We start from the raw sequence: 23,293 nt of genomic DNA, 5'->3' as shown, positions 1-23,293 counted from the left end.
CCTGCTGAAGAGAAGCACCCCCAGAGCATGATGCTGCCACCACCGTATCTGACAGTGGGGATGGTGTGTTCAGAGTGATGTGCAGTGTTAGTTTTCCACACATAGCGTTTTGCATTTTGGTCTCATCTGACCAGAGCAGCTTCTTCCACATGTTTGCTGTGTCCCCCACATGGCTTGTGGCAAACTGCAAATGGGACTTCTTATGGTTTTCTGTTAACAATGGCTTTCTTCTTGCCACACTTCCATAAAGGCCAACTTTGTGCAGTGCACGACTAATAGTTGTCCTATGGACAGATTCCCCCACCTGAGCTGTAGATCTCTGCAGATGGGGCAGACTGACAGAAGCGAGGCTGCCATATCGCGCCATCGGCCCCTATGGCCAACACCAGTAGGCAGTAGGTAAAGTGTCTTACCCAACGACCAGGACAGATCGAACTGGCGACCTTCCGGTTACAGATGTACTTCCCAACCCCCTGAGCCACGGTCGCCCGGAAGGTACCATCTGTGCAGTCTGTAGATGTTGAATCTACTTAATTATTGTAGAAAAATAATTGATTTCTGGGCTTTTTTCACACATTAAAGTTGATTACCTTGATTAAGCATCACGAGGCGGAGGGAGGGGGGTGGTTGCCTATTTTTTTTGCTGGGAGTTGGCAACCCTATTAGTTAGGTTGTTTAATATTTCTGCTAAGTACTCTTTAAAATACCAGAATAGGGAGGATGGTGTAGGTTTTGTTAGATTGATCAATGTAGCTGAACTATAAAATATTTTGGGTGCAGTGTATTTTTTGCATACAGGGTTAGGGTTAGTGAGGGGGCAAACTCCACAAGTTTCTGACAACTAATAAAATGTGTTCAGTGTGCTGCCCATTGTGTTGGATTGTCAATGCAACCCTCTTCTCCCACTCTTCACACACTGATAGCAACACCGCAGGAGAAATGCCAGCACAGGCATCCAGTATCCGTAGTTTCAGGTGCTGCACATCTCGTATCTTCACACCATAGACAATTGCCTTCAGATGACCCCAAAGATAAAAGTCTAAGGGGGTCAGATCAGGAGACCTTGGGGGCCATTCAACTGGCCCACGACGACCAATCCACTTTCCAGGAAACTGTTCATCTAGGAATGCTCGGACCTGGCACCCATAATGTGGTGGTGACCATCTTGCTGGAAAAACTCAGGGAACGTGCCAGCTTCAGTGCATAAAGAGGAAACACATCATCATGTAGCAATTTCAAATATCCAGTGGCCTTGAGGTTTCCATTGATGAAGAATGGACCCACTATCGTTGTGCCCCATATACCACACCAAACCATCACTTTTGTTGTTCCAACAGTCTTGGAGGATCCATCCAATGTGAGTTAGTGTCAGACCAACAGCGGTGGTTTTGTTTGTTAACACCATTCACATAAAAGTTTGCCTCATCACTGAACAAAATCTTCTGCGTGAACTGAGGGTCCTGTTCCAATTTTTGTTTTGCCCATTCTGCAAATTCTGTGGCCGATCTGGGTCATCCTCGCTGAGATGCTGCAGTAGCTGGAGTTTGTAAGGGTGCCATTTGTGAGTAGCTAATATCCGCCGAAGGGATGTTCAACTAATGCCACTCTCCAGTGACATGCGGCGAGTGCTACGTTGTGGGCTCTTGCTGAATGAAGCTAGGACAGCCAATGATGTTTCTTCATTAGTGACAGTTTTTTTGCCACATTTTGGCAAATCCAACACTGAACCAGTTTCACGAACCTTAGCAAGCAGTTTGCTAGCTGTAGTATGGGAGATCTCGTAGGGTGTCTTGCATTGATATCTGCTGCAATGACCCGGTTACTGCGTTCACCAGATATCAACACGATTTCGAAACTTGTAAATAACTCATGAAAGAATAAAGTTACGTTGAAACCAAGCACACCATTGTTTTTCTTGTGACATTACCAATAAGTTTGATGTGTCACATGGCCCTCTTCCTATTGAAAAAACAAAAGCTGTATTCAAGATGGCCGACTTCTAAATGGCCACCATGGTCACCACCCATCTTGAGGAGTTTGCCCCCTCACATATACTAATGTGCCACAAACGGGACTTTAATATCACCAACCATTCCCATGTTATGACAGTGTATCCATACAAATGGCCCACCCTGTAGAATGGGAATATGTTTCAGTAAACAGGTAAATAAACAAAACTTCTGTTAGTGTCCAAATACATATGGACCTAACTGTATATGTCAAATCATAGCAGTATTCAAAGTGGCCTTAATGTGGATTGAAAGCGGTTTTCCATTCACCTTCTCTAAACTTCGCTAAGTGAAGCACAGAGGGGCAGAAACAGAGTGAACATCAGAGAGGATCTGAAGCAGGAGGAACGGAAACAGCCCTGTGCTACCATACAGCTCATTCACAAACAGGCTGCACAGAAACATGTACATAGGTTTATGTAAGCTTCTGTTCACACAGATAACCACAATCAGCAGGATGTTGGCAGCAGCGATCGACTTGTATAAAGATCGAAGTATCTGATAGGGCTGTTTCTGAGTAAGCACCGAGTGTGAGACATGAAACCTGGGAAAAGTTTGTTTTCATTCTCACTTTGTTGTGAACAGAAAACATAACTCTGGATAAACGAACAGGCAGAAAATGTTCACCTCTGACAGAACTGTAGCATGTGAGGGTCACGGCAGGGTTGAAAACAGTGACATGAAAAAACCGGAGACATGCCATGACACAAAGGAAAACAGACGACCCTGAACAGAGACAGAGGACTTAAATACACAGGATGGTAATGAGGGAAGTGGAAACACCTGGGGAAAAACAGCTGACACAAATAATCACAATGCCACAGGGGAAGCAAAACTAAACACAATGAAAGTCTCAGCCACTCTCTCCGGTGCCAAAGTCCCTCCGTCCAACCTTACAATACAGGAAAAGAAGGCCGTCGCTTCCCTGAGCAAAGACCACAACATCACTGTTTTACCAGCTGATAAGGGAAGATGCACCGTGGTCCTAAACACTACAGATTACCATACAAAGATCACTACTCTCCTCAGTGACAACAATACCTACGAAGCCTTAACGCGAGACCCCACAAGCAGCTACAAAAAGAAAGTTATAGCTTGCCTTCAAGACTTGGAAAAGGACAAAATCATTGACCGCCTTACTTATCACCGCCTTTACCCAGGGGATGCCATACCCTGCATTTACGGACTTCCTAAAATCCACAAGGAAGCTGTCCCACTCAGACCCATAGTCAGTAGCATAAACTCAGCCACTTATAACATTGCAAAACACCTTGCTACCATCCTTGCTCCTCTCGTGGGGAACACCCCACACCACATCAAGAACTCCACCGACTTCACTGACAAGGTCCAGAAACTTACCCTGGATCCAGATGAAACCATGGTGTCCTTTGATGTAGTCTCTCTCTTCACTTGCATACCCACCACGGAGGCCGTGGAGACTGTCAGAAAACGACTACAAGAAGACATCTCCTTGGAGGACAGGACCAACTTCACACCCGATCAGATTTGCACACTGTTAGACCTCTGCCTCACCACTACATATTTCAAATACAACGAAGGCTATTACAGACAAAAACATGGCTGTGCCATGGGCTCCCCCGTGTCACCTATTGTAGCCAACCTTTACATGGAGGAAGTGGAAAGGAAGGCTCTTGGCTCTTTCAAAGGAAGAGTACCCAGCCACTGGTACAGATATGTAGACGACACCTGGGTCAAAATCAAGACACAAGAAGTGGAATCCTTCACTGCACACATCAACGCCATGGATAAAAACATCAAGTTCACCAGGGAAGACACAAAGGACGACTGTTTGCCTTTCCTGGACTGCGCCGTGCACATTGAAGAGAATGGCAACCTCAACATCGAAGTTTACCGGAAGCCCACACACACGGACCAGTACCTCCTGTTTGACTCCCATCACCCTCAGGAACACAAACTTGGAGTAATTAGGACCCTACACCACCGGGCAGAACATGTTCCCTCTAAGCCTGAAGGGAAAAAGAAGGAACACACACATGTAAAGGAAGCACTCAAAACGTGCGGCTATCCTAAATGGGCGTTTATAAAGTCAGCAAAGAGGCACAGAAAAGAAGATCAGACACCAGCGAGGGAGGATAAGAAGGACAGACGCAACAACATTGTCATCCCCTATGTAGCCGGTGTATCAGAAAAACTCAGGAGGGTTTTCTCCAAGCATGACATCCCGGTGCATTTCAGACCCAGCAACACGCTCAGACAAAAACTGGTTCACCCGAAAGACAAAACGCCAAAACACAGACTTAACAATGTGGTGTATGCTGTACAGTGCAGCGAGGAATGCCCAGACCTCTACATTGGAGAGACCAAACAGCCACTTCACAAGCGCATGGCACAACACAGAAGAGCCACCTCCACAGGACAAGATTCAGCTGTTCATCTGCATCTTAAGGTCAAAGGTCACTCTTTCGAGGATGCCAATGTCCACATTTTGGACAGAGAGGACAGATGGTTTGAAAGAGGAGTGAAAGAAGCCATCTATGTCCACTGTGAGCGACCATCTTTGAACAGAGGCGGTGGTTTACAACACCAACTCTCTGCCATCTATAATCCAGTTTTGAGATCCCTTCCCAGACGCCTTAACGCCCACTCACATCCTGGGCCATCTGACCTCAGGAATTCGCATGATAAGGTGGGGCCAGGTTTCACAATAAACTCACCCGAAACTCTGGCTGATTGGGACCCACACCCAGTTCCACACCTTGGCTCAGGCGATTAGAGGATCATCAGGGGGTCCTTTTATCCCTCCGTGGGGGGAAACTCCCACTAGGTTTATATCTGGGACTCTCCACCATTTGACCTTAGAACTGAAGAAGCTTCTCGGATGAAGGTGAAACGTCTTCAAGTAACTTAAAGAAGTCCAGACGCTTTTCTTTGCAAGCTCCTTTGACTACGACGACCTGGATGACTGAGAACCTTCACAGACATACAGACCTTACTTTGTTTGGCTTTCTTGCTTTTGCAAAGTCAGCAAAGAGGGCACCGTTCCCGGAGGCGCTGCAATACCGGAGCGAGCCCCTTATTCGGCTTCCTGTTCTAAAAATGCATTTAATACGTTGCCCCCGAATAGGGGAATATCAGATATTAAACTGATAAGAACAGATACTACACTTGATCTTAGCCAAAAGGCCGAGAAGCGATGGCCTCCTGCAGGTTCCTGGCTGAGCCGCCTTCTCGGGACACTTCTCGCTTGTGACGGTGCGCTCTTTCACTTGGCTCACAGGGAGGGCTCCGCTTCAAATCTCCGCCCACCCACAGTAGCTCAGAGGAGCTCCCTGGAATTGCGCGCTTTCTTCTATTTCTTCTTTTGAACAACGAGGAGAGGGCCCAGCCAGACGGCAGACCCTGCAAGAAATAGGTGCAACTCCTTAGCCTCACTCTCCACGGAAGTCTTTAGTAAAAGGCGAAAGACTTGTACGTTTTGAAGAGAAGCCACAGTGTGTGTTTCTTTGGCCTCGCAGGAAGCCGCAGTGACTCCTCGTCCTGGCTTTTGGCGTCACGGTAGGCCCCGTTTGCTTGGCTGAAGGGGCAGATCTCAGGCCCCGCCTGCTCTGCTCCAGAGTTCGACTTTTTTCGACGCATTTTTAGAACAGGGAGCCGAATAAGGGGCTCGCTCCGGTCGCTCCACGCATCGACCCGGTATTGCAGCGCCTCCGCGAACGGTGCCCCCTTTGCTGACTTTGTGCAAAAGCAAGAAAGCCAAACAAAGTAAGGTCTGCCAAGCCAAGAGCCAGAAAGCAGCCTGAAGCCGCGAACGTGCTCCTCTCCAGTCACCCCTCTCCTGTCAAAGTCGAACTCTGGAGCAGAGCAGGCGGGGCCTGAGATCTGCCCCTTCAGCCAAGCAAACAGGGCCTACCGTGACGCCGGAAGCCGGGACGAGGAGCCACTGCGGCTTCCTGCGAGGCCAAAGAAACACACACTCTGGCTTCTCTTCAAAACGTACAAGTCTTTCACCTTTTACTAAAGATTTCCGTGGAGAGTGAGGCTAAGGAGTGTCACCTATTTTTGGCAGGGTCTGCCGTCTGGCTGGGCCCTCTCCTCGTTGTTCAAAAGAAGAAAGTGCGCAGTTCCAGGGAGCTCCGCAGGCCTCTGAGCTACTGTGGGTGGGCGGAGATTTGAAGCAGAGCCCTCCCTGTGAGCCAAGTGAAAGAGCGCACCGTCACAAGCGAGAAGTGTCCCGAGAAGGCGGCTCAGCCAGGAAACTGCAGGAGGCCATCGCTTCTCGGCCTTTTGGCTAAGATCAAGTGTAGTATCTGTTCTTATCTGAGAAGCACAATGGCGACCTGGTCGGCCAGCTATACGCAGACTGACAGAGGAGATGGCACGAGGAACACCTTAAGATTCGCTCTAAAAGACAAAGATGCGGCTTTCCAGGATCGACTAGCTTTTGGGAGAAGGATTTTGTTTGATGCTTTGCAGATTCAGCCCGAGGAGATCTACTGCTTGCACCAGAGTATAACCAACAAGTACTACGATGTGACGCTAACTATGAAAGACACAGCGGAAGAAGCAAGGAGAAAAGCTCATCTGACGTCAAATGAAGAATTAAAAAGGTACATGGTCACCCCTTTATATAGAAGTGACTATAGTATCCTAACTGTACACATGTATAACCCATGGGTTTCAGAAGAGACTATAAGATGTTTTTTGGGAAGACACGTAAAGGTCTTACCTGGAGTAAGAATAATAAAAGATGGTCTGGGCTTGTGGACCGGCAAAAGACAATTCCGCGTCAAAATGGAGGAAGACCCGAATAGTGAAGAAGGCTATCGACATCCTCCGGCAGTTTTTTCTATCGGGGCGGACAGAGGCTTCCTCATCTACGCGGGCCAACCTCTGGTTTGCAGAAGATGTGGCGGCAAAGGCCATGAAGCCGCTCATTGCAATCAGGTGAGGTGCCGAAATTGCAATGAAACGGGACATAGCACGAGAGACTGCACTGTACTAAAGAGATGTCATTTATGTGAGTCAGAGGAGCACATGGCAAGAGATTGCACAAAGCCCAGGTCATACGCTGCAGTAGTGGTGGGGCCGGTGGGCCAAGAGAAGGAAACTGGACATGACAAATTAGAAACACCTTTGTTAATGCAGGAGACTCCTGCAGGTGAGAGAAATGAAGCTGACGAGGAAGAAGAAGTTTCTGAGAGAATGATAGAGGTTCCTTTGTTAGATACAGAGGACAGGAATAAGGAAGGATCCTTCGCTACGAGTGAGGACATGACCGAGCAACCTTGGAGAGAGGTTAGGAAAGCAGGAAGAAAGCAGGCGAAAAGAAGGAAAAGGCAGGTTTCGGACACCCCGCCAGAAGATAGCAATGAGGAAAAAATGGAGACTGCGCCTTTCGGTGTGGAGGGAGAAAGGCGTGCTCCAAAAGGAACTCAAAAGGAGTGTACCCACACTCCTTTGAGCACCACGATAAGTGAAAATGATTCCGACGATGGGAGTGAAAATGAAAGTAACGCTGAAAGTTCTCTGATACGAACATTATTTTCTCAGGAAAGTTTGGGGAAGTAGCCCTTACCATTAAATGGATAAGATGAAAATAATGACTTTAAATGTCAGAGGACTGAGGGATGTAAAGAAAAGGAGAGCTGTGTATGAATTTTTAATTACTTGTGACTTTGATATATGTTTAATCCAGGAAGCCCACTTAAGAGACGAGGCTGACGCTCTGCTCTTCACAAAGGAGTGGGTAGGAGGCGAAGCAGCATGGAGTGTGGGGAGTGTATACGGTTCAGGGGTGGGAGTTTTGTGCGGGAAAAAAAGTATTCAAATCACGGACAGCTTTTCCGCAATACAGGGTAGGGTCTTGGTGGTGGATATTAAAAAGGTTGGAATAAAATGTCGGGTGGTAAATATATATGCAAACGCAGAACCACGAGCCCGTAGGGAACTCTTTTCTAGCCTGGATATTTGCTTTATGACAAGTAATGTAATTTATGTGGGCGGTGACTTAAATTGCTCTTTAGATAAGAACAATGGTTCTCTTCCACTTAGGAATCTCATGGCAAAGTATAGGTTAGTAGACTCCATGGGGAAGCTCTTAGGCAACCGTCCGACCCATACGTGGGAAAATAGTCGGGGAACGAGAAACAGGCTAGACTATATACTAGTAGGAGACACAGAAAAGGTAATCGAAACGGGGTCCCTTTACGCGCCCTTTACTGATCACAAAATAGTGTGGGCGAAGGTGGAATGAGAGGGGACAGCATATGGAAAAGGATATTGGAAATTAAATAATGACATCTTGTTAGAACAGGAATATAGGGCAAGTTTCAGAGGGATCTTCCAACATTGGGTGGATCTGAAATGTCTGTATGTGGATAGAGGGAGCTGGTGGGAGGAAATGAAAAAAAGAATAAAGAAATTTTCAATTGGTTACAGTATGCAGAGAGCACAGGCCTCAAAGAAGGTCTTTAAAGATTTACAGAGGGACATTGCAAAAGAGGAAGAGGATAGGAACAGAAATAGACATAGGGATAGAAGTGAGAAATTGAATGTTTTATTGAAAAAACAAGAAGATTTTTTTCAACAGAGAGCGAGGACAAGGATGTTTAAGTTTATGCAGGAGGAGCATGAGGGTCAAGAAAAGTGTTCAGCGTACTTTTTTGCCCAAATGAAAAGGAGGGAGGAAAGTGGACTAATAAAAGAATTGGAGATAGATGGGAAGACAATGACTGGTTCTGAGGATTTACGGAAAGTAGTAGAAGAGTACTATATGCGCCTTTTTGAAAAGGAAGAGTTGGATACAGATGCGCAGGGGACCTTTTTGAGGGGGTTAGGGGAAAGGCTATCTGAAGAAGAAAAACAATCAATGGATAGATGCATAAATAAGAATGAACTATACGATGCCTTGAAGACAATGAAAAATAACAAAGTACCCGGAATAGATGGTCTTTCGAAAGAGTTTTATGTCACCTTCTGGGATCTCATCGGAGACCATTTGCTAGAAGTATTTAATGAAATGTGTGAAAAGGGCTATATGTCGAAAAGCATGAGGACGGGGGTGATTAGTTTATTGTTTAAGAAAGGCTCACCGGCAATGCTTTCCAATTATAGACCTTTGTCCATGGTCTGTGTGGATTATAAAATTCTGAGCAGAGCTTTAGCGTTACGCTTGGCCCAGGCTATGCCGTTTATTAAAAATGAGGACCAGACCTGTGGAGTAAAGGGTAGACAGATTGCTTGGAACTTGCATTTGCACAGGGATGTGCTCTCGTATATAGAGGACAGGAATTTAGACTCCATATGTGTAACAATTGACCAAGAAAAAGCCTTTGACAGAGTCAATTATGATTTTCTATGGAGGGTGATGACGACTTTCAATATAGGGGAAACATTTCTGAGCTGGATAAAAATGATGTATGTTGACATTTGTGGCAAGGTGAAAGTAAATGGCTTTCTGACAGATGAGGTGTATCAGCAAAGAGGACTTAGACAAGGTTGTCCCTTGTCTGCCTTGCTTTACGTCATCTATGTAGAACCTTTAGCATGCGCGATAAGGGGAAACCGAGAAATTAGAGGAATAGCCTTACCAGGGGGAGAAGTGTTAAAAATCTCCCAGTATGCTGATGACATCACCCTTTATTTGGGGGATGATGGGAGCGTGAGGGAAGCTATGCAGCTAATACATACCTTTGAAAGGGCGGCAGGGTCAAGGGTGAACAAAGAAAAAACTAAATACAAATTTCTGGGAAGGTGGGCAGGCAGAAGGGAGAGGCTTTGTGGGCTTTCCCTCTGTGAAAGCCCCATGCGGGTCTTAGGCATTAATTTCGGGAATCCTGGGGGAGACGCAGAACGAAATTGGGAGTCAAAAATGGCAAAAGTGAGGAGGAAATTGGGGATGTGGAAGAAAAGAAGACTCTCCATAACCGGCAGAGTCCTGGTTGTGAAAGCCGATATTCTGCCTGCCCTACTTCATTTGGCATATGTTTTCCCATTACCACAAATGTTTAGGAAAGAACTAACACGGGAAGTGTTCAAGTTTATTTGGGGTGGGTACGAATATGTGAAAAGAACTATGATGTACCAGCCGATACTAAAAGGAGGGAGAGATGTTCCATGCATCCCTTTAAAATTGGATGTATTATATTACTGTAACATTTGTAACATACTGAACAAGCCTTATACACACAAATGCCAACTTTTAATTCGCTTTTGGCTATCAGGCCCATTGAGACAACTGACCAAGTGGGACAATAGTGCGCCCAGAGCAGAAAGCAGACCGGTGTATTATGCAAAGCTGATCAAGTGGCGGGAGAAGCATTTAGAATGTAAGGATAAGGACCTTGCTCTGAATCATAAGACCTTGTATAGGACCCTGGTGGGAAAAACCCACACACAGTGTGTGTGGGTGAAAGAGGCTACATGGAAACAAGCACAAGGAAAAGACTTGAGCAATGGGTGTAAAGATTTGAACTGGTTGCTGCTACACAGGAAAATCCCTGTGAGATCGATAATGTATGCTCATAGATTAAGCGACAACAAAAACTGTCCAAGGACTACTTGTCAAGGAGAAGAAGAAACAATAGAACATGTAATGTGGGGATGTGGTTTTGCGCAAGAAGTGTGGAGAGAAATGCAAGTGCAATATGAGTGTTTAAATGGCATCCAATATGATGAGCTAATGTTCCTTATAGGGAAGGAAAAAAGAAACGAGGCCAGCGGAAAGATCCCCTTGTTAATGGCCCTGACAAAACTATTTTTGTGGAAGGCTCGACAGGGGTACATCCTGGGGTCTTACAAATGGACAGCTAGAACTACACGTAGAATAATAGTAAAAGAAATAGAGAAGACTTGTCTTTTAGAGAAAACTAAATGGGGCTGGGACACGATTAAGGATAGGTGGAAACATGTCTTCCAAACACCTCCCAGTTTCAGGAAGGCTTAAGAGATTCAAACTAGGAGGATAGTTTGATTTTTGTGTTTCCGATAGAGTTCTGTCGTTCTAGAACGGACGTTTTGGGTTTGAGAAGAATATTGTAGAGTACGGGCCCATGTAGTGGTAAGATGCGGCGCCGTTTGGTGCCTGTTTTATATTTTTTTTTATTTCTTTATTTTTCTTGTATTCTATTATTACTAATATGTTTCTGGTGTTGTTTTCACTTTTTTAATGAATTGTATGAAATAAATTAAAAAAAAAAATAAAAAAATCTGTTCTTATCAGTTTAATATCTGATACGCCCCCGGTTCGGGGGCAACGTATTAAACGCATTTTTAGAACAGGGAGCCGAATAAGGGGCTCGCTCCGTTCGCTCCACACATTGACCCGGTATTGCAGCGCCTCCGGGAACGGTGCCCCCTTTGCTGACTTTGTGCAAAAGCAAGAAAGCCAAACAAAGTAAGGTCTGCCAAGCCAAACAAAGTAAGGTCTGTCAAGCCAAGAGCCAGAAAGCAGCCAGAAAGCAGCCTGAAGCCGCGAACGTGCTCCTCTCCAGTCACCCCTCTCCTGTCAAAGTCGAACTCTGGAGCAGAGCAGGCGGGGCCTGAGATCTGCCCCTTCAGCCAAGCAAACAGGGTCTACCGTGACGCCGGAAGCCGGGACGAGGAGTCACTGCGGCTTCCTGCGAGGCCAAAGAAACACACACTCTGGCTTCTCTTCAAAACGTACAAGTCTTTCGCCTTTTACTAAAGACTTCCGTGGAGAGTGAGGCTAAGGAGTTGCACCTATTTTTGGCAGGGTCTGCCGTCTGGCTGGGCCCACTCCTCGTTGAAATGAAAAAAAGAATAAAGAAATTTTCAATTGGTTACAGTATGCAGGAAGTGAAGAAGTGATGTGATCTCTCATCAGTCTTTCAAAACACTTCATCACAATTGAAGTCAGTGCTACTGGACGGTAGTCATTGTGGCAAGCGGGCTGTTTTTTCTTTGGAACAGGAACTATAATGGACTGTTTGAAGCACGTGGGAACCACAGCTTGGGCCAGGGAGAGGTTGAAGATCTCCGTGAACAGCTGGTCAGCGCAGGCTCTCAGGACCCGGCCAGGGATTGCATCTGGTCCTGCTGCCTTCCTGGTGTTCACCCTCCTGAAGGTGTTCCTCACTGCTCTGTGATGATGAATGCATTTTCTTCACTGGTGCAGTCCGAGCGCGTGCAGCCGTTTGTTGTTTTAATTGCTGCGGCATCGAAGCGAGCATAAAACGTGTTCAGCTCATCAGCCAGTGAAGCATCGGCATTCATCATTGAAGAAGCTGGTCGTTTATAGTCCGTTATAGTCCGCAGTTCTCTCCACAGGCTCCTAGAGTCGCACTGTCGTAGCTGTGACTCTAGTTTTTCCCCGTAGCTCCGCTTTGCCTTTCTGACCGCGCTGCGCACGTTGTAGGACGCAGCCTTGTATAGGTCCATATTACCGGAGACGAGCCCTTCATTGTAGGCAGCGGTGCGTGATCTCAGAGCGTCGCGGATGTTTTTTTCCACCCACGGCTTCTGGTTGGGAAACGTTCGGATGATAGTTCTTTCTGCTGTGTCGTCCGCTAGTTTCCCGATAAATCCCACAACCGCTTCCGTAAACATGTTGATGTCATCAGAGCTGCGCCGAAACATGTCCCAGTCTGTGTCATCTAGTGCGTCCTGCAGCGTGGCCACTGATTGGTCCGTCCAGCGAGCGACCTCCCTCCTGATTGGTGGTTGCTGCTTTAGCCTTTGTTTGTAAGCAGGCATGAGGAAGATGGCGGCATGGTCCGATTTCCCAAATGCCGGCAGGGGTTGAGCCTTGTAACAGTTCTTGAACAGGGTATAGCAGTGATCTAATGTCCTAGTGCCCCAGGTGGGGCAGTTGATGTGCTGGTGAAGGTTGTGAAATGTCCGTTTGAGATTCACTCTGTTAAAATCTCTCATAACAATGAGTGCGGCATCTTGGTGAAGTGTTTGTTGATGTGTGAGAGCCTCATGTAGCTCACATAAGGCAGTGTCCGAGTCCGCGTGTGGCGGAATGTAAACAGTGCAGGCAATGATGTTTGCATGTTTGATGTACCGCAGTGAATTCCCGAGGGAGATAGAAAGGGCGACATTTAACGATCAAAAGTTCTAGATTGGGCGAGCAAGAGCGTGTGAGTGGGGAGATGTTTGTGCTGTCGCACCATCTGTTGTTCGCTATAATGCGGTTTACCTTTCGCTGATTCTTTTGTGTGCAATTTTGCATGGTTTTTTTTTGGGGGGGGGGGAACAACGCATTGTGTTCTGTATCCTGATTGGCTGTAGACCATTGTCAAATCAATCTGGTGCCGTGTCTCCTGTACAGTACAAAATGTGTTCAGCTTGTCAATTTTACATCAATCTTTGATCACTAGCAGTGTGACTCTGAAGTGCTGTACAGTATGTTTGTAAGTCTTCTCCCCAACAAACACAAAAATATCGACGAAACGTTTTGCACCGTCAAAAGGCAGCGGCGGGTGTTTTTGGTTTCATTCTATAATACTGGACTCATTTTTCTATGAAGGACCGCGAGAGCCACGCGCATCGAAATAAAGAATTCTGTGCTTAAATAATGAATTGTAGAATAAATTCTGCATTTGTAAATTTATTTTTGAATTCCAATTTAATAAACTCATTTCAAAATCCATTTCCCTTTCCTGTTCGCTCTGGGATTAGCTGCTGGATTAGCTCTTCGATTAACAACTTCCTCGCGGCTATTCAAATTAGCCACACTGTGGGATGTAAGGAGCTCTCTGATTGGTTGGACAGACACAGGCTGTCTTCCTGGATTTTTCTAGCTCGTAGCTTCGCCCTGCTAAGAAGCGTGTGTGCTTGTACAAAGGCCGTTAAGCCTCGGGATTTACACTCGGCTCGACACGGATATGTGAAGAATGAAGGGACCCTGCAGCGAAACGGAGAGCCCAACCTCTGACTGAGTGCCTGTTTTCACAGTCTGACCACCTGTGAAGGTAACGTGCTAACATGGCTAACGTTAGCATCACCGCACATAGCCCCATTATTTCAAGGTCATCTTAGTTCATGAAGGTTTTACGTCGCAGCTGTACGAGCTAGCTACGTGTTTTGTAAGCTGCTGTGCTCTTCACAAATAAAGCTGGAAGCAGCTCAGACTAGTAGAACCAGCACTGAGGCCTGTTACATTTATACAGTGTTAGAGCAACGGCTGCAGCCTACAGCCTTTAAACTAGCGATTAAAATGCTGGCAGTAAACTCGTCAGTCCAGATGTTACCACATTACTTTGTGATACTTAGAGTTAAAACAACTGAGACAGGCTGATTAAAATAACAGCTGTCAGTTCTCTCATTCCTTATATCAAGACTGGAGATCACACTACTGATTTCAGTTCATTTAATATGTGAGTGCACAGATTCATTCTCAGCTGGACATAAATGATGATCAAAGGCTGTATATATGAAGAATTCATCAAATCCCAGCCTGTAACACAGTGCGCTGAATCTTAGCTTTGAATGTCCAGTATATTCTAATCAGTGCAATTTAAGCATTCACTGAACCTAAAGTATCTATGTCATAGGTGGATTCACAGGTGGTAAGTTTAACACAGAAGGGAAACCCTTCTGACGGGAAGAGCAGTGGAGCAGCCAAGGGAAGTAGTAAATATAAACACAAGTTGCTAAAACTATAATTTATTTTTAAAGAAAGCGCTAAAATACTCTGGCCAGGCAGGAACATGAAGTTAAAAACATTAAAAGTAATTAAAACTATACAGCCAAAATGCAATGGCCTCAGCCATGAAGATTAAGTCCCATAAAAGTCCAAACGGTGCAGAAACCAACAGGATCGTCGCCGCCCTGTCTGCCTCTTCATTCTGGTGCCAACTAAGAAAGGAGAGAGGGCCAGCGGCAGTCACCATTCTTAGATTCCACTGGAATGTGTGTGTGTGTGTGTGTGTGTGTGAGTGTGTGTGTGTGTGTGTGTATATATATATATATATATATATATATATATATATACACACACATACACACATGAATGAATCATTTAGCTTCAGCAGCATTTCTATCCATCTTATGAATTCCAGTCTAATGTCAATTCAGTGTTTGAGTTTGGTCTTAAACTCCAGAGAATACCACCTGGTTCAACAATCTTTTTATCTTATTATTTGCTAAACGGTTTTCTTCTGAGAGATGCTCCTGAGGCTGAAATTGAGTCCAGAGAAACAACAACAAAGTTTGTCTGTGAAGGTTCTCAGTCCTCCAGGTCATCATAGTCAAAGGAGCTTGCAAAGAAAAGCGTCTGGACTTCTTTAAGTTGCTTGAAGACGTTTCACCTTCATCCGAGAAGCTTCTTCAGTTCTAAGGTCAAATGGTGGAGAGTCCCAGATTTAAACCTAGTGGGAGTTTCCCCCCACAGAGGGACAAAAGGACCCCCTGATGATCCTCTAACCTGAGCCAAGGTGTGAAACTGGGTGTGGGTCCCAATCAGCCAGGGTTTCGGGTGATCTCGTTGTGAAACCTGGCCCCACCTTATCATGTGATTTCCTGAGGTCAGATGGCCCAGGATGTGAGTGGGCGTTAAGGCGTCTGGGGAGGGAACTCAAAACTGGATTATAGATGGCAGAGAGTTGGTGTCGTAAACCACCGCCTCTGTTCAAAGATGGTCGCTCACAGTGGACATAGATGCTTCTTTCACTCCTCTTTCAAACAATCTGTCCTCTCTGTCCAAAATGTGAACATTGGCATCCTCAAAAGAGTGACCTTTGACCTTAAGATGCAGATGGACTGCTGAGTCTTGTCCTGTGGAGGTGGCTCTTCTATGTTGTGCCATGTGCTTGTGAAGTGGCTGTTTGGTCATTGGAGAGACCAAACAGCCACTTCACAACCGCATATATATAAGATATATATATATATATATATGTATGTATAACTGTTTAACTTTCACTGAACCAGAAAATTATGACTCTAGAGATAAAATCTCTTTTACAAGAGTCTTGACCTCAGCATGCTGCTTACATGCTTTTTACCCTTTCAGGAAAAAGGCTAAAATGTTCAAATGTTTTTTAGTATGTGTAGGAATTTATACCAAATCTACACAAAATTAAGGTCATTTGTTGCAGAGAAACGATTGATGGACAGATGTGGAGGATATGTGGGAGGAAACGGACATCAAACCACTGAAGTAAACATGTTTTCAGAGATAATAAAGAACTGCGTGTTGGAAAGTGTACAAAACACTTTCCAACATGTGTGTGAGAGAGAGAGTATCAGATTATAAAGTCAAAGAAAAAACAACTTTAACATGAAAACAGATTGCTGAGCATCCACACTTCTCAAATCAGTAGTAAATGGCCTGTATTTGTGTAGCGCTTTACTCGTCCCTAAGGACCCCAAAGCGCTTTACACATTCAGTCATCCACCCATTCACACACTGGTGATGGCTGCTGGACACTGGTGTTGGACACCAGTCCAGTTGGCAGTAATAAGGATTATTTTCTGTAAAAGAATATCGACATGTGAATTAGATTAGTTTGATGCTGCCAACACTTTCATGTAACTGCGCTGCTGGTTTAACTCAACTAACGGAAAGATATCCTGGATATGCTGACTTTGCTCCATGGTGTACAGGACTCTGAGACAGCAGCTGGACTGCCTGTTTAGCCTCATGATTAATGTCCACAATGAAAATATTAGTCGAACATCGTGAAGTCTGTATAGGTTTAACAGTGTCGAACAAGCCTGGTACAGTTAAACCTGAGAGTTACTATATGGCGGGAACACCAATATTATCTCTTTTAATGAAGTTTACACGTGTATACACAGGTCACACTGATTATTGAACAGAAAACACAAAGATCAGGTGTTAATCTGATTTATTTAATCTCTCTCCTCCTTTTTAATATTAGCTATAATTCAGAAATGGCGACTGAAACGAGTAGATATAATGAATGAAGCCGGTGTACCGTCAGCTGGGGTTATGACAGTTGTGTACCGGCTCTATCACACGCTTTGCTGTGAGACAGACATCCAGGAAATCCACAAAATCAGCACTTCTGCAAAGAGGCTCTATCTTAAAAAAACGCTACATCCTCGGCTAAAAAAATATTAAAAGTGTATTTGGTGACACACAAACTTCAAAGCACAGTTCAGTTATTTTCTACATGTTCATAGTTGTTGTTGTTGAGAAACGCCCACTGAAGGAATGGCCACCAGCCCAAAGCAATGGTTTTGACTCAAACAGCGTTAACCCCGCCCCCTGAATTTGATGGGTGATGCTGACGGATAAAAATAAATGAAGAACACAGCTGCAGGGTCAGGAGTGCCTAAATGAATTAAATAAATACATCATCAAATAATTAATTAAGTGTTTCAATATAAATAAATAATTTATTAAGTGTTTTAAATGACATGAATGGGCATTTAATTAATTACTGCCACATTTAATTCATTATTAATGTGTATGAATTAATCCATTTTGTCACTCCTGACCCTCCATACTCTTGATCCCTGCATCAGCACTTTGGGGGCATTTAGCCCTAACGGTGTGTTCACACCGAACGCGATGGACGCGAACAAAAACGCCCCAAACGCCCCTAATTTGACGTGTGCACATTCGCGTCTCAACGCGTGTCCAAGAAAAATCCATCGCGCTTCAAAATATGATATTTTGACGCGCGTGAACCGGAAATGTGGGAGGGATGTGGGAGGAAGTTGTGCCAGACCGGTATCTTTGCAAGATGGCAGCTGTCGAGTTAGCGCTTGAAGAGAGAGTCTCCCTTCTCTATGTACTGTGGAGAGCAGAGCAGCGGCGTAAAAGACGCCCTCGCCGTACCTGGGTCCATCAGGTCCTCCAGAGGCATGAGCAGTTTGGTGAGTTTCACCATTTGCTCCAGGAGCTGTGCCTGGATGACGGCCGATTTCAGCGATATCACCGTCTTTCACTCGGCCAGTTTGAGGACCTGCTTTCCCGCTCGGTCCCAGAATCGCCCGCCTAGACACCAACTACAGGCGCTCAATCCCACCTGCAGTAAAAGTATTTAATACGGTAGTCCTTTATTGATACCTGTGCTAATATATGCTAAACCATCCATTTATACACTGCTAACGTGGATGTGCTATGCTAACAGTGAATGCTCGGTTTTTACTGAAAGCAAACTGTGGTACGGAGACGACTGTTTATAATATTTCTAGTGATACTCAGAAGGTCTCATCAAGTCCCGATTTAATTCGATTTATGCTGTTATCAGTGTTTGCAATGATAGCATGGCTGTGGTGTCATATCAATGTATGCGCTCGGTGTTTGCTGATATCAAACTGTAGCATTAGGACCACTGAGTTAACCTTTGTAGTGATACTCACTCCTTTTTATTTAGACCTGGTTTAATTCTGGGATAGTTGAATATTTGTATATAATCACCGCAGACTGTTTTAGATTATATCTAATATATATCATGTAATTATCCTTATAATTACAAAAGGTTTTATGTAAGATTTATGTTTTGCAATTTGTAATTTTGGAATTTCAATAATGTATTTTGTAACTGCAGTACACATAATACTCATTTTAAACAATTTTGTCCAGGTTCCTTGCCAGCAAACAACTCCTCCAGAGAGGCTGTCCTGGTGAGGGAGAAATTCATGGCTCACTTCTCGGTGGAGGGAGCTGTGTCTTGGCAACCAAAGGAGTAGCCTGTTTGAAGTCCGAGTGACTTCCCCACAACGGCTCTTTTAAGAGCCACCCACAAACCTCTAAAGAGTGTTCCTGTCCTTTTAATTTTTTCTTAATAAATGGAGCTCTACTCCAAAATAAACTAACCTCTTTTTACTCTCTTAAGTAACTTGTCTTCACTATGTTCCTATATACAGTGTGGTGCAAAAGTTTGGGCAACCTTATTAATAGTCATTATTTTCCTGTATGAATCGCTGTTACAATGAAAAATGTCAGTTAAATATATCATATAGGAGACACACACATTCATATACACTAAATATTTATTTCATTTCTCTTTTTTTGTGTCGCCAATTTATGCACCTGCTTGATTTAAACAGTTATTGCACTTTCTGTAAACTGCATTTCACTTCTCAAATATCACTGTGTGTGTCTCCTATATGATATATTTAACTGACTATTTTTATTGTGACAACCAATGATTTGTACAAGAAAATAATTACTTTTCACAATGTTGCCCAAACTTTTGCATCCCACTGTATTAGTATGTTTTGTCATTAGTATAATATGAAATAAATTCTACTTGTGTCAAGTCGGGTGCCAATATTTGCTGTGTAGTAGAACAGAGACATTTTGTCATTATAAATGTTTATTTGAAAAAATATAAATTCATTAACAAAAACATTTATCATAAATATATGAAATGTAACTATTTACAGAGAGACAGGAATAAAAAGGACCCAGCTTGGAGTGGAAGAGCCTCAGGGAGAAGGAGGAGAAAAATAAGAACATTGTTTCTGCCCTGGAGAGCTGCTGCCTCATCAGAAAACTACTGATCATTAGGGTCCAATGTTTCCAAATTTAACACAGCTGTGCTGTTTTCAAAAACTAATTTATAAATTTGAAATTTCACGAATTCTCGTGTCTGAGGCGGCATGCTCTCCAGAGCAGGAACAAGGCCGAGGAGGAAATGTTCAGTTGGAGACGGGCGTGGCCTCTTTAGGGACTCCAGGATGGCCAGCTCCACCGCCGATGGACCGTCCTGGGACCCGTCCCTCGCCCGCCTTCGAGCTGTCCTCCTCTGTGGGCCTGTAAAACACAGCACAAAACAACACAAAGTAATGAGAAGGCTGCTACTAGATTTTCATTTTCAAAATTGAAAAAAAAACATGATATAAACAGATTGGTTGTAGATATTTAGTAAAGGTGATCACAAGGGAATTCAAGCAAGTAAAAAGCTGTCAGTGCTTGATGTTCATACCTGTGGGTGCAGCAGCAGGAGCTGAGGGACCAGGGACTGGGGAGCCAGGAGAAGAGACGGGGGAGGACTCTGCTGCATGATTACTTGACTCTATGAAGACAATATTAAATGTTAACAGGTTGAAGACAATAGTCATAGAGAATATTATATTATTATATACTTATATACTTATTATTATATACAGTGGTCTCTCATTTATTGCAGCACATGAACAGTAGTCACAGGTCTCACAAGTTGATTCTCAAAGTGAAAACCTTTGTCGATTTTAAAACGTAAAAGTATTATGCCGCGCTTTTTCTCCGTCTGCGGCGCCACTTTTGTGCGCCTTTTTTGCTCCCGGTGCAGGTGTGTATTTCCGAATGAGGCTCATAGTTATGAGTGTTTTTGTGCTGTTTTTTTCTATTGGACGTGATGGTTATCAAAACCAAACATGATAAGTTTGGCAAGCGCAGGAGACACGACACGGAGGAGATTTGTCATTTGGGCTGCAGAATGCAATGCGCATCGTTGAAAGCTGTACGGTGCAATAAAAAAAATCTGCGAAAAGGCGAGGCAGTGACGGATGAACAGCGGGACTACTGTATACTGTTTATTAATAAACAAAATATGTTCCTGTATGACAACACGCATAAATTAACTGCCTACATTAACTCAATGTAAACATACCTTCTGACTGACACTCCCCTGCTGCCTCTCCGGGCTGTCCCTGGTCCTCGGGGGAGAAGTTCTCCACGGTCCGCACCATATTACCGCTAGTCTCCCGCGGGGTGAGGAAGGGGTCCAGAAACCCCATGACCGCGAAGAACTTCCATTTTCTCCCCGATCCTGCTGCAGACCCACTCCTCTTCTCCTTCTCTGCCTTCTTCTCCTTATTATAAGTGTCCCTGAGGCTCTTCCACTTTCTCCTGCAGATGTCCTCTGAATAAACGCATTATCTTGTTAGCGGAAAGGTATTTGTACATCAGTGGGAAAATAGCGGGACAGTAGGCGGGCTTGCTAGCTTTTGCGCGGGTTCATCGGGTCAGTCTGAAAATTAAAAAGAAGGAATGAACTTACCAGGTTGCCCGATCTCCTCACTTATGTGTCTCCAAGCTAGGTCCTTTTTATTCCTGTCTCGGTAAAAGTAGTAGCTAGCATCATATAGCTCCGGGTGATTAGCCACGGCACTGATTAGCTTTTCCTCCATACTGAATGAAGAATGAAGGGCTTTGGCTGGATCTGCCCCTTTGACCTAGGTCAGAGCCACGTCACCAGGCCCCTGATTGGTTGTCGCGGCGCGATTTGACGCTGGAGTTCAGATTTTTCCAACTCTAGCGGTAGACGCGAAACGCGCGTATGCACAAAATGCAACACAAAAACTCACGCGCGTGGTTTTATTCGCGAGTCAAACGCGCCAGACGCGCTACACTGACGCGCGTTTCACGAGTTTTGGCGTTTTCGCGACGCAAATCTGCTTCCGAATTTTCGCGGGACCCGCAATCGCGCGTCATCGCGCTTTTCCATTGACTTTACATGTAAACCTGACGCTCTATTCGCGTCCATCGCGTTCGGTGTGAACACACCGTAAGAACTAATACTTAGTAACGCAAAATACACCAAACTTATAATTTAGTAAAGGGGGAGGAGCTACGGAGAATGAGCCTTATCAGTGTGGAGTCCATGCAGTTCTGGCTGGGAAACCCCACACATGCGACATGTACTATCGGTGTCCCACTGATGCCCCACTACAACAGTGACATGTGGAACCTTAGTATTACAAAAATTCCATCTAAATAATAAAAAAATAAAATCTATACAATGCACATTTGAGAAAGTTCACTATGACTCACTCAGTACATTATAGCTCAGCTACATAAGGAGCTTGGAAAGAAAAGCATCTGGCATCAGGACATCCAGATGCTTTTCTTCTCCATAAAGGTGTATTAAAAAAAGAACAGCAAATTATAATATTACAGCGGATGTGTGACCTTAAAGGTTACTGGCTGAAAAAAGGTCACTGATCAAACTGATTCTTGCTCACAAAAAACATTTTAATCAGATTCTCTGCAGGAAAATTTGAAAACATTTCCTCCTAAATTCTCAGTATTCACTTATCAGCATTCAGTCAAACGTTCATTTACGGGTGTAGTTAAAAAACTGCTAATAACTGACTTTCCACAGCAGTTGTTTGGCAGGACACAGTAAGAGATGTAATCTGTTACTCTTCATGTGACTTCTTGAGAAAGAAGTTGTCTCTGAGATGTACTAATAGTGTAATACACTCCAGTTTTTCATCTATTATTACCCCCAGAAATTTATTTTCACTGACTCTTTCAATATCAACACCATTTAGTTTAATCTTAGCATTGTATTTAAAGTACTATTTCCAAATAACATCATTTTAGTTTTATTCAAATTTAATGATGATTTGTTTTTATCAAGCCAGTACTTCACTTTACTTATTTCATTAGTCATATCCTCCAATAAATTCTGCAGATCATCACCAGAGCAGAAGATGTTTGTATCGTCAGCAAAGAGAACCATTTTTAATACTTTGGACACTTTACAGATGTTGTTAATGTTTAAGTTGAAGAATTTTGGGCCCAAAACTGAGCCTTGGGGTACACCACAAGCAATGTCCATACATAAGGAGCAACCACCATTTAATTTCACAAGTAGTCATGATTTTGCAAATATTCCACCTTGTAGTGCAGTTTGCACAAATTGTTTTAAAAATGCACTCAGCCTACAAACATTACTGATGAGTCAAGATCTGCACAAACTGACAGAAACACTAAAGCAGCTACACATTTTATTCTTATTGTCATGTATGTCCTATTTATCAGGTGACAGAAGAACCAACACAAAGCTCAGAGAGTAATGGTGATACAAGATCACAGGTGAAATTGGATGATGACTTGGTGGTTCATGTAGGCAAGTATATTTCTCCCTTTTGTTAATCTTTTTTTTTGTCTTTAGCAAAGACAAAAAGGGGGAAAAAGAAACGGGGCAGGGTTCGGTGGTGGAATCATCCATCCCCACCAATGCCAAAACCAAATCTACGCCCTTGGATTACAGATTACATGCCCCAAAATGTATTTGTAACGTAATCCGTTACGTTACTCAATGAGAGTAACATATTCTGAATACTTTGGATTACTTAATATATTATCATGCTATTTACAACTACATGAATGTACTATTGCTGTGTGATTTGTTACTATTACTGTAGGCTACTCACCATACCAACACCAACTAGATTTTTAAATCTTAATATAAATGAGTAAAAGTAGGTGGACATTAGGTAAGGCTGCACTTTTAGCAGCGATCTCATATAGAAAACTATTCCGCGCGTATATAAAACAGGTCCGCGGCTCTGAACCGTAGTAAAGGGACCTCTGGCTAATACGTCGGGTTCGTGTCGGCTCGTAGCTGAAAATTAGCTTTACTTTG

At 44.1% G+C, this 23,293-nt stretch overlaps 1 protein-coding gene, 3 non-coding genes and 4 pseudogenes across 4 annotated transcripts; 5 read left to right on the top strand and 3 right to left on the bottom strand.

Annotated features, from left to right (window-relative positions):
* Window positions 1-5,017: 5,017 nt before the first annotated feature.
* Window positions 5,018-5,186, bottom strand: LOC146502864 (U2 spliceosomal RNA; annotated as a pseudogene).
* Window positions 5,187-5,373: 187 nt separating this feature from the next.
* On the bottom strand, window positions 5,374-5,486 carry LOC146502863 (U5 spliceosomal RNA). Its single transcript, XR_014868978.1, has one exon. It is a non-coding gene; the product is annotated as a U5 spliceosomal RNA (small nuclear RNA).
* Window positions 5,487-5,577: 91 nt separating this feature from the next.
* LOC146502862 (U2 spliceosomal RNA) lies at window positions 5,578-5,718 on the top strand (annotated as a pseudogene).
* Window positions 5,719-5,961: 243 nt separating this feature from the next.
* Window positions 5,962-6,074, top strand: LOC146502861 (U5 spliceosomal RNA). The gene has a single exon (XR_014868980.1). It is a non-coding gene; the product is annotated as a U5 spliceosomal RNA (small nuclear RNA).
* A 185-nt stretch (window positions 6,075-6,259) lies between these two features.
* LOC146502860 (U2 spliceosomal RNA) lies at window positions 6,260-6,384 on the top strand (annotated as a pseudogene).
* Window positions 6,385-11,145: 4,761 nt separating this feature from the next.
* LOC146502859 (U2 spliceosomal RNA) lies at window positions 11,146-11,350 on the top strand (annotated as a pseudogene).
* Window positions 11,351-11,628: 278 nt separating this feature from the next.
* Window positions 11,629-11,741, top strand: LOC146502858 (U5 spliceosomal RNA). Its single transcript, XR_014868885.1, has one exon. It is a non-coding gene; the product is annotated as a U5 spliceosomal RNA (small nuclear RNA).
* Window positions 11,742-17,973: 6,232 nt separating this feature from the next.
* On the bottom strand, window positions 17,974-21,434 carry LOC146502857 (uncharacterized). The gene is made up of 4 exons (XM_085130931.1): window positions 20,918-21,434; window positions 20,528-20,779; window positions 19,862-19,951; window positions 17,974-19,689 (listed from the first exon to the last, which is right to left on the bottom strand). Exons 1-4 carry the CDS (start codon window positions 21,045-21,047, stop codon window positions 19,430-19,432), a joined length of 732 nt encoding a protein of 243 aa, XP_084987057.1. The 5' UTR covers window positions 21,048-21,434; the 3' UTR covers window positions 17,974-19,429.
* Between the last annotated feature and the right edge of the window lie 1,859 nt (window positions 21,435-23,293).

This window comes from Neolamprologus multifasciatus, chromosome 14 (assembly GCF_963576455.1).
Source record: "Neolamprologus multifasciatus chromosome 14, fNeoMul1.2, whole genome shotgun sequence".
Lineage (NCBI taxonomy): Eukaryota > Metazoa > Chordata > Actinopteri > Cichliformes > Cichlidae > Neolamprologus > Neolamprologus multifasciatus.
This window is presented reverse-complemented; position numbering and strand designations above follow the sequence as displayed.